The sequence below is a fragment of the Pseudorasbora parva genome, chromosome 9 (genome assembly GCF_024679245.1).
Source record: "Pseudorasbora parva isolate DD20220531a chromosome 9, ASM2467924v1, whole genome shotgun sequence".
In the NCBI taxonomy this organism is placed as follows: domain Eukaryota; kingdom Metazoa; phylum Chordata; class Actinopteri; order Cypriniformes; family Gobionidae; genus Pseudorasbora; species Pseudorasbora parva.
Genome location: NC_090180.1, coordinates 35191630 through 35202251, shown reverse-complemented (window position 1 = coordinate 35202251; position 10622 = coordinate 35191630). Strand labels below are relative to the sequence as shown.

Here is a 10622-nt window from a genome sequence, read left to right as displayed (position 1 = left end):
TATTTATCTAATGTTGGTGTCTTTTAACATTTAAAATGATAAATTCATGCAAAATCTGTCACTTACTCACTTTCATATAGATCCAACCTTATATATTTCCTCATAAAAGACATTTAGCAAAATGCCTTTATTTTCCCATACAGTGGAAGCCAATGGTAACTAAAATGGTTTAGTCACCAACATTCTTCAGAATGTATTATTAAATGAATACATAAAATAAATGGAGCTGTGAGTAAACAGTGATAAAATGTTAATTTTTAGGCAAACTATCATTTTAAAATCAGTGAATGTATGAAGAAGCAAATCCACATGGAAGAAACAGAATGAAAAACATTGTTTTATTTAGGAAGAAAAGGAAAAACAACAGGTTTTTGCTTCCAAACATGAACTTTTTGAGGTAACATAATGCTTGAAAATACTCACATGCATGCTCAGCTCAGCTTCCCAAAACCTCTTTAACAGTATAATAGTCAATAGGAGACTTGATTTCAGTTACATTTTGAAGAGTGAACAGAACATACAAAAACATTGTATGAAGTCAATCTCTGCCTGCTGTTCCAGCAACCTGGCTATAGAAGTATGCAACAAAGGTTGGGTCCTTTTCCTCTAAGCTGTTCAAAAAGGCATTTCTCTCCCCTTCACCCCATGAATCAAACCACTGAGTCCATAATCTTAACTGGCATTCAAAAATGTTGGGTGGGCGATCATTCACCTGAAACATAGAGACAAAGACAACACCTGTGTTAACATACAGATCTGCCTACAAAGCATCTTTTGAAATGAATGGATGGGGGAAAAATAAAACACCTGTAGTGTGGTGAGCTGATCTAATAAACTAGACACCTTTCCAGGCACAGCCTTTGAGATCAGATCTTCCAGAAAGCGTTGCTTCTGGACAGCGTTCCATCCGAAAAACCAACCGAGTACACATCGTTGCTCCTGAAGCGTCACGAAAGACAGAGGCACAGAGTCTTCTCTGGAGCCCATGTTGAGGGATGTGCAGGACAGTGCTTCCAGACGTTGGGGGACTATGGCTCCCGAGGCAGAGGGAAAGTCTCTAAAGGAGACTGGAGGATGGGTTGACCAACCTTGTCCATCAGACATTCCTAACTGTGTAATGGTGTGCTTAGAGACCTGTGTATGGGACAGATCTTCCACTGTAGGGGGCATCATGGATGCATCTGGCTGGCCTGAGCCTTGCAAAGCCTGGTGGAACCAAGCCATTTCTAAAAAGGTCAGAAAAAGGAGGATTTCAGAGAGCTTATCTTTGGTGGTATTAAACAAAATAATAGCGTTCAAAGAAACGGGCTACCTTAACGTTGAGCATTTTCATAACTTTATACATAACAAGGGACCTTCATGCATTTAACATACACCATCGGTTGAAACGCTTCGTAAAACTGTTAGTTTTGCATCGTATCATCGAAATAGGGCTACACTTGTATCCACTTCCTTGTTTAAACGCACTGTGCTTGCTAACGTCAGATTGCTAGCTGACCAAAACAAACGAGTAAACACTTAGCTCAAAATGTCATTTTAAAAAAAAGTGTCACCTTTTCTTAGCTGGATTTGTCACCTTCCGTCGAAAAAAGCATGCTGTTACTTTCCACGTCGGGAATCAGATGGGAAATAATCTCGACTGAGCCGTGGATCTCATTCTCAAACGGGGCCGCTTGATGTGTTCAGTAAACCGCTTGCATTGGCTCGGACACCAGGGGGCTTTGCATGATGTCCTATTCGTGAAATGAACCGTTCATTTCTATCGGATCTTTTAACCTTGTTCAGAAAACCGGTCTGACGTCTCGCTGACGAATCGGACGGAGTCGTTCATAAAATGTACTGAATCATCCCTTTTGAGTCAACAACAACTCACCGACTCGCTGAACTGAGGCCCGGTTCAATTGAACATGTCTGATTCGAAACATTCAGTAAAACATCTTTTTCATAATACATATTTATGAAAATGTGCTTGCCTGTATATAATATGTATATAATACATATTATATACAGGCATGCACATTAACCCAGATTATGAAGTTGTGCCTTGGCAGTGTGTTTTTTTTCTCGCCATAGAAAACCTATTAGGCCTAAGAAAATACCTAATGAGTTCAAAGTTGGAGGACACATTCACCACACAAGAATATAAACAGTCTAAACGCAAAGATTCGTTGTTTACCTTAATGGATTTATGTTAAAAGGACACTGAAATGACAAGAAGTAATATAAATATGTGACAAAAATAAATGTGTATTGCCTTTTACTTTGTAAAACATCAAACAACTTTGATGTTCTCTCTCTGTGCTTGCACCCGCCTCTTCCGGAAGCGTCGGTGACGTCCGTGAGGAAGGCGTTGCGGTCCGCGCGAGCTACAGAACGAGCGAAGGGAATCAAGATGGCGGACCTCGAAGACGTTACGCTGGACGGGAGGCCGCTCCATTCGCTCCGGGTGGCGGATTTAAAAGCTGCACTGGAAGAGAGAGGGCTCCCGAAAAGCGGACAGAAGAATGCTCTCATCAAGAGGCTCAAAGGGGTGAGTGGGAGTTTCTGTTTTCTTGGCTCCGCAGAGTCCGAAGACCGTGATTCGGAGGCCGAGCGTCGGTGGTCTCTCGCTAGCTGCTAGCGCGCACTAGCTGGGGTGCTCATGCAGTTTGTAGTGTGTCATCATGCCCCCCCGACTGCTGCCTGGTTGTGTTTATGTGTGTGACATGCAAAAGCGGCGTTTATTTTCTATGCATGCGAGGTTTGGGATGGAGCAGATGTCGCAAAGGGTTCGGGGCGATGCGGTTGTGTTTACAAGTCTCTGGATAGCTGTGAACTGTGAGGTTTTTTAAGTTGTCGGCGGGTTCGCGCTTTGTTAGTGCATAAGGTGTTGGGGGGTGGGGGTTTTGAAACGGGGGCGCGCTTACTAAAAATGTATTTTAAATATTAAGTTTTTGTAAGATTAAACGCTTCTTGCCCTTTGAATGTCATGTGCTTTTGCTGAAATAAATACTGAGGTCGCATCGCAGTTGCTTTGCGTCGGTGGGAGGATTTGATTGATGTGCCGCGCGCAGCAGCTGCTTTGAAGTTAGATCTGAAGTTACTGTAACTGAACAGATGTAAACATATGTCTGTCTGTCACTTTGCTGATTGGGCTCTTTTTTAATTTCGTGCATTTGCTTGGGTGATGTATGATGAAATCAAGTTATGAATCAGTACGCGTTACTTGATTTTTTTATGTATTTATTTAGTTTACTTATACTGCCTATATTCTTAGATATCCTCAAATATAAATAATGCTTATGTTCAGTATTGCTCAAAAGTGATGTTGATCTTTTACAAATATTATTTAAAAATGTGTTAAATATTTTCTAAGCATATTGCATACTTGTGTTTGGTGTTAATTTTATAATAATGCAAAAAAAAGCGTCAAATTGTACGGAAATAATTCTTGTCCAGGCTGTCATTAGAGTAGGCTATTATTCGAATTTTAACAATTCTGATTCTGCATATTGATTCCGGGATTTTTTTTAAAAAATTATATATATATATATATATATATATATATATATATATATATATATAATATAATATAATATAATATAATGTATGTGTGTATATATGTTCACATTTATCAAGTCCTCTTGCAAAACATTTCATTGTAACTGAAAACCATGGGGGAAAAAACAACTAGCCTAACAAATATAAATTTCAAGCATTATTACAGAAATGTAAGCACGTAGTAATTAAAAAAAATAACAAATTAACGATCCCAAAAAATAATAAATACAACTGAACGCAAAGTTGCGATTTTCAGGTATTTCGGTACAGAAACTGTAATCATATGTAAATGTAAATACACTACACTTTATAAAGAAAAATTTTACAAATATAACAACAAAAGTTATTCAAGAACAGTGAGTGAATTTTCTCTATTGTTGTTTGATTGGCATTATTATCGGCAGCAATATTAGGCTTCTGTCTCTTTAAGAGCTGCAAGGATCCAATACACTGTTAAACATGCATTTTCCGTCAACTGTTTTGGGCACATTTTCACATGTATTCATTCAAGTGCAAAAAGACACGAAAGAGAACTTCATTCAGTAGCATGCACTATAAAGTATGAGAGGTGGCTTTCTGTGCGCACGTTGCTTTAAATGTCTACACAGCACAGAAAACAGCGCACAGGTCTTCTTGTGCTGAATGGTGTAAACTCATATTAAAATGCACACACAGGAATCGATAAGGGGAATCAAAATGCACCCGTCTCAACGAATCCACGATTCTTGGAAATTTGATACCCACCCCTATCTGTCATACAAAGAAATTATGAACACATGCAAAAATAAGAGAGAACCAATATAAATATTAATGACTAATTATGATATAGTCAGTGATTTTTAATGTAAACTCTTTGTTTTCTATTACATTTTTGCATGGTAAAAATAAAACTTTTAGAGATCAGCTGGTATTGATTTTTGTTTTTATTAGCAATACCAATTATTTGCATGTGTATGTGCCCAATAACTGATATACAGAATTGATATTTATGTGAGAAAGTTATATAGTAGATGTTAATCAGGGATGGAAATTAGCACCCGCCACCAGCCAAATGCGGGTGATTTTGCGTTGTGGCGGGTAAACTCGCTTCACCTACCGGCCACCGTGGCGGGTAAATAAAAATAGCATACTGTTTCCCCTCTTTATAAACTGTGTTTAGTGAATGCGAGTGCGGCCGTATGTCCGAATATGACCAGTCGTTTTCGCCCTCATTACCCGGATGTAGTGCCAGAAGACGCGAATAATAACCATAATAACTCGCGCGCACTGAGAGAAGATCCGTCACTGTCATCCGGAAGCGCGCACCCGTCTCACAGCGCGCAAATATTGAGTTCTCTTTCAAGTCTTGTGCTTAAACGGACAAACTCACACAGAAAGTATGCCAACATGTTCATCTTGATGAGAATTCTAGCAGACATAGTCTGAATATGCCTTAAGTGAACTTTATACAGTCGTGAAAGATGACGGAAATCCCTCTATTGGGTCTTAAAGGGGCAGTAGCTTTTACTGCTATGTTTAATGTCAAACAAACGATAAGGACATCACTCACTGCTCTTGATTGAATAGCTTTTGTAAGTTTAATAAGGAATAATCTTTCATTTAAACAGTTAAATATGCAGTTATTTTACATTTGATTACTTTATTACATTTCTGTAGGCTAGTAGACCTGTACATTATTATTTAATGTACACATGAGTGAGATCAAGTTAAACATTTTACTTTGAATTTTATTTTATACTGTTTGATGTTGCAATGTGCTAAATAAATATTTGCATAATTTGTAATTGATTTATTATTTGAAACTTTAATATTAATTAATGTAATTGCAATGCCTTGATTTTTAGTAAAGTTACTCAGTCATAGCATTAGCCATAAATGCAATGGATAATTGGCATAATTTCTTTTAGTACTTCGGTTTCAGCCAATAATTTTTATTTCGGTGCATCCCTACTGACAATGTTCTGCTCGGTATGTCGTCAACACGCTTCAGAAGATGCCAAAACTAGTAGTTTCATTGTTGGTACTAAAAACCTAAAACTGGAAGCCATAAAAGAATCATCCAAATGCCACATCCAGGTAAAAAAAAAAAAAAAAGAGAGAACATAGAGCCCTACTCATTTAATGAAATGTATATCAGTTCATGGTTTGTGTGTGTATAAGAGTGAAAAAATGTCAGTATTTCATTGAGATTTGAGATTAAATAAACAGCTTAAGTATTGTAGAGCTTGTAGTATTAATTTTCACGTGCAGTTACACATTGTCGGTTAAAAACAAGAAAGTGGCTGGTAAAAACATGGAGTGGCTGGTAGATTATGAAATCCACCAGCCACAGTGGCCGGTGGACAAAAAAGTTAATTTCCATCCCTGATGTTAATATAATTTAATGAGTTTTAAACGAGTGGATCATGTTAAAAGTTGCATATGTTGGCCATGGTGGAGCATTCCTGAGGATCAACCATAGTGCTGAGTGAACGGCACTGAATTAACTTGATTTCACAAGACTAATGAGCATAGACCACAGAGAGAGAATTTAAATCAGTGCTTTTATTTCAATATGCACTTATTAATTTCTGTTTTATTTAATTCATGTAAATTTGCGTCTTTATGGGGACAGGACATGACGGATTAAGTGACTCTGTGAGTTTGTCTATTTTTTTGGTGCCAATTTTTAACTACATATCAAACATTTATGTAATATCTCATTTGTGCTTTAATGGCTGTTGTGTTAAATAATTTTGTAATAATTAAAGAAGGCAATTTATTTATTTTTTTACCTTTGAACTCTTGTTGACTCATCTCCCCTCAGAGGCAGAGCTTTGGCAGTTTTGCTCTCAATTTTTAAAACTCCCACAAGGTGGCGCCATTCATCTGTGATTTCGATATTATAAAACCGATGTCCGTTTATGGGAAAATACTATCTTAAGCCCCGTTTCCACCAAAATTACCAGGAACTTTTTTTTTTACTTTTCTCCCCCCAGACCTGCAACTGTCTGCGTTTCCACCGCGATCTAAAGTTCCGTGAAGATTAGGCAAATTAGTCCGGTGATGTAGGACAGCGCGCGACTGCTCCTCCAAACCAGTGACGGACAGTAATAATTTTTGCACGACACCAGCCGTGTTTACAAGCACACTTTTTTTGTCATTCCGATTGACAGATTTAGCTGATTGTTTACATGAGATGTTATCTAAACCGATCTGGTGTTTACATGTGATGACTTTCAATCGCAATCATTTTGTGACATGCAGTTTGTCTGCCGCATCAAAAATGTCAACGCTGTTTTCTCCACCAGCTGGAATGTGTTAACTGTAGCCATAGCAACTCTTAACGGCCACCAGGACTAATACAGTATTATATAAGCTATTTATTTGTTGTAAAGTGTAATAATCATCTCAGAAAAAAATAAATTCTCTTAAAATAAAAACTGCCTGGGGCTATATACGCGGTGTCATTATTCCAACATTATCTTCATAACTTACGAAATAAAAAGTTTACCCCTCAGAAAAATGAACTTTCCTCTCTTGTCAACATAAGCGCGGCGCACGCTGTCACGTCATGTAAGGACGCACACTTAAAAGTAATCGGTCAGGTAGGTTACATGGTGAAAAATAGACTGAAAAAATAAATAACGAGTATGGAAGAGATTATTCAGAAAGCATGGAAAGCTAGATTTAAAATGACAATGTATATTATTATCAGCTATTACGGACATTGAACGTGGTATGGCTGAGATGAACGCGCACCATCATACAGAGAGCACTGATATTTACTGAACGCAGAACGAACCTCACAAAAGACTTTTAAAAACTCCGCTTGAAATAAAAAGCTAAACCAATCAGCATGTTCAGCGCCCAAGTCCCGTCCTCGAAAGTTCCTAAACTTTGAAAAAGTACTACCTCGCGAGCAGGGCCGTTTGGAGGGGGAAATATTTACCCGGAACTTCATTTAGACCCTGGTTTCCTGCGGTCAAAACACACCGAGTACCACCCCAAAGTTCCTGGTTCCTGGGTAAAGTTCCTGCGGTGGAAACGCGGCTTTAGAAATCTAGAAGCAGCCTAGCAGCAGCAAATCTAATTTGCAGCCAGGGTCGTCTAGCAACTCTGTTGGCCTGCAAGCTTGAAAAACCAAACTCTGATCAGGCCAATCACATTGTGTACACACACGCGACTCTGGAAAACTTGGAGTTAAGCTTTTCTTTGAGAAAAGAACAAAAAAACGACACTGAAGTCATTTTTAAAAAGGGAAGATGTGTTCTGAGTTTTGCTGACTGGATATGGCAAAAATTTAATCTGTCAACTAGCTCCGCTTCACCTTCTTCGTTGCTCTGGTTGGTTGCAGCGCTATCCTATTGCGTGCAGAGGGACTTTGAAAGACAGCCGTTTATCCCGACCCATTAAGATTTTATATTATTGTAAGGTGCGCTTAAAGGGGGCACTACTATGAAATCACTGCTTCAGTGTGATATAAATAAGAAAAAGTATCATTTTATAGATATTTTCTATATTAGCTGTTTATATTAAAATATGTATGGACTTAATGCATGGCCTATGTTATTTATTTAGCAAAATTGTCCTTTTAAATTTATAAATTAATAATTATATAATAATTATTAATTTAAAAAAGGGTTGCTGTTCCAATAAAGCTCTGTTTGCTCCCTTTAAGCTCATTAACATTGGATGTCTATGTAAATACTTCATAAAACAGACTTCATCTTTTATAAAGATTAACTTGAAGAAATGGTTGTCACTTCAAGTTAATCTTTATAAAATGACTCCTTAAAAATGTTGTTTAAAATAAATAAGAATTTTCCCCCAAAAAACATGTGAACTTAAAGGTCCCGTTCTTCGCGATCCCATCTTTCAAACTTTAGTTAGTGTGAAATGTTGCTGTTAGAGCATAAATAATACCTGTAAAATTATAAAGCTCAAAGTTCAATGCCAAGCGAGATATTTTATTTAACAGAAGTTCCCTTTCAAAGCCTACAGCGAACAGCCGGTTTGGACTACACCCCTGCACTTCCTTGCAGGAATGACGTCACTAGAACCGTTTGTTGACTAACCCTGCACCCACAAGTACACGCAAAATAGGGGGCGTGGTCTTGTTGCTCTCTCACATGGAGAAGAGCGTGCATTCAGCGCTTGCATCTCCCCGTTATAGTAAGAGGCGGGACCTCTCCGGGCAAAGCGTGCTAAAGCCTAGTTCACACTGCCCGATTTTTGCCCCGATTTTGAGTCGCCGACAGGTTTTGTGAAATCGCCGACAAATGCCCGAGATCACAGGCAAATCGGTGCTCGTGCACGCGAGTGACAATCACGCAGTATGAATTATCAAAGACGCGATCAGAGAGAATCGCCGACGAGTCGCCGACGCCGGTGAGATATTTGGCATGCTAAATATCTGGAGCTGTCGGCGATTCAAACTCCTGCTGTGTGAACAGCGTTCTGACTGAAAATTACACCGACAGCCAATGAGAGCGTGAGATATAGGGCAGCGGGAGGTTCAGGGAGGAGTTATAAAGCAGAATTTCTGTATTTTAATAGATATATTTACAATTCTATCAAACAGAAACAAAGGCCAAACATTTGCACATCCATCCACAGGAGCAGCACATTACAAAATTATTTATTTACCTCAAACTGTCTTTGCAGAACAAAATCCTGGCTCCCTCTGTTTCTCCAACAATTTCTTCCGCCATAATCTTTTTTCTTTTTCTCCACAAATCAGCGCACATACAATTTGAAGCAAACTTTGTGCAGTTTGTCATTTTTAAAAACAATTCCAAGTCTCGCGCGAGAACTCCGGTCTGACGCACGTGTGATCTCGCGTTGTTTACTTGTCACATCGCACGTGTGTTTGGGAAACGTAGTTTGCGCACCGGAGAGAGAGAGAGTTGTCGGCGATTCTTCATCTTGTTCTGTCATGCAGTGTGAACTCCTCTGTCGTCAAACCATCGTGCAGTGTGAACACAGCAGTGACTGAATGATACCCCAGATAGTCATGCAGTGTGAATAGAGCTGTGACCCGACGAGTTTGAAAATCGTGCAGTCTGAACTAGGCTTAAGCTGCTGTCCAATCACAACAATGGAAGCGCTGGCCCAATCAGAACTCGTTACGTATTTCTGAAGGAGGGACTTCATAGAACAAGGAAATCATCAGGCCGTTTTTAGGATAGAGGAAACAGCGGTGCACAGATAAGTAAATAGTGTGAAAAATACTGTTTTTTTACACGCAAAACATGAACTCATGTTATATTGCACACTGTAAACGTAATCAAAGCTTCGAAAACACGCGAAGAACGGGACCTTTAATGGGAGCAGGGGTGTTCTTAAAGGGTAAAAACATTTACCCATTAAGCCTAGCCAGATTTTGTGCATTTAATGATGTATATCTTAATTTAAACACTTTTGTCATTTAAAATAAAATGAAATATTATTGTCTGCATTTTTATCGTTAGTAGCAGGGATGGAAATTAGCACCCGCCACCAGCCAAATGCGGGTGATTTTGCGTTGTGGCGGGTAAACTGGCTTCACCTACCGGCCACCGTGGCGGGTAAATAAAAATAGCATACCGTTTCCCCTCTTTATAAACTGTGTTCAGTGAATGCGAGTGCGGCCGCACTATGTATGTCCGAATATGACCAGTCGTTTTCGCCGTCATTACCCGGATGTAGTGCCAGAAGACGCGAATAATAACCATAATAACTCGCGCGCACTGAGAGAAGATCCGTCACTGTCATCCGGAAGCGCGCACCCGTCTCACAGCGCGCAAATATTGAGTTCTCTTTCAAGTCTTGTGCTTAAACGGACAAACTCACACAAAAAGTATGCCAACATGTTCATCTTGATGAGAATTCTAGCAGACATAGTCTGAATATGCCTTAAGTGAACTTTATACAGTCGTGAAAGATGACGCATATCCCTCTATTAGGTCTTAAAGGGACAGTAGCTTTTACTGCTATGTTTAATGTCAAACAAACGATAAGGACATCACTCACTGCTCTTGATTGAATAGCTTTTGTAAGTTTAATAAGGAATAATCTTTCATTTAAACAGTTAAATATGCAGTTATTTTACATTTGATTAC

The 10622-nt window shown here is 38.9% G+C and overlaps 2 protein-coding genes across 3 annotated transcripts in view; one reads left to right on the top strand and one right to left on the bottom strand.

Moving 5' to 3' along the window:
* Positions 1-319: 319 nt before the first annotated feature.
* On the bottom strand, positions 320-2172 carry c9h14orf119 (chromosome 9 C14orf119 homolog). Its single transcript, XM_067452418.1, has 3 exons — positions 1554-2172; positions 808-1226; positions 320-712 (listed from the first exon to the last, which is right to left on the bottom strand). Exons 2-3 carry the CDS (start codon positions 1222-1224, stop codon positions 539-541), a joined length of 591 nt encoding a protein of 196 aa, XP_067308519.1. The 5' UTR covers positions 1225-1226; positions 1554-2172; the 3' UTR covers positions 320-538.
* A 124-nt stretch (positions 2173-2296) lies between these two features.
* Positions 2297-10622, top strand: part of acin1a (apoptotic chromatin condensation inducer 1a) — a 33078-nt gene continuing 24752 nt past the window's right edge. The window contains exon 1 of one of the 2 annotated variants that reach the window (XM_067452417.1): positions 2297-2530. In XM_067452417.1, coding sequence (XP_067308518.1) covers positions 2393-2530 — 138 coding nt within the window. In that variant the 5' untranslated portion in view covers positions 2297-2392. The remainder of the gene's footprint in view (positions 2531-10622) is intronic. The other variant, XM_067452416.1, reaches the window with a different exon arrangement.

What these genes read in the sequence shown, in the direction of transcription:
- c9h14orf119 (XM_067452418.1), bottom strand. Translation starts at nt 1,224, where the DNA reads ATGGCTTGGTTCCACCAGGCTTTGCAAGGCTCAGGCCAGCCAGATGCA. An exon ending in ATCAGCTCACCACACTACAG is followed by an intron (nt 713 to 807) that starts GTGTTTTATTTT and finishes TCTATGTTTCAG; the next exon opens with GTGAATGATCGCCCACCCAA.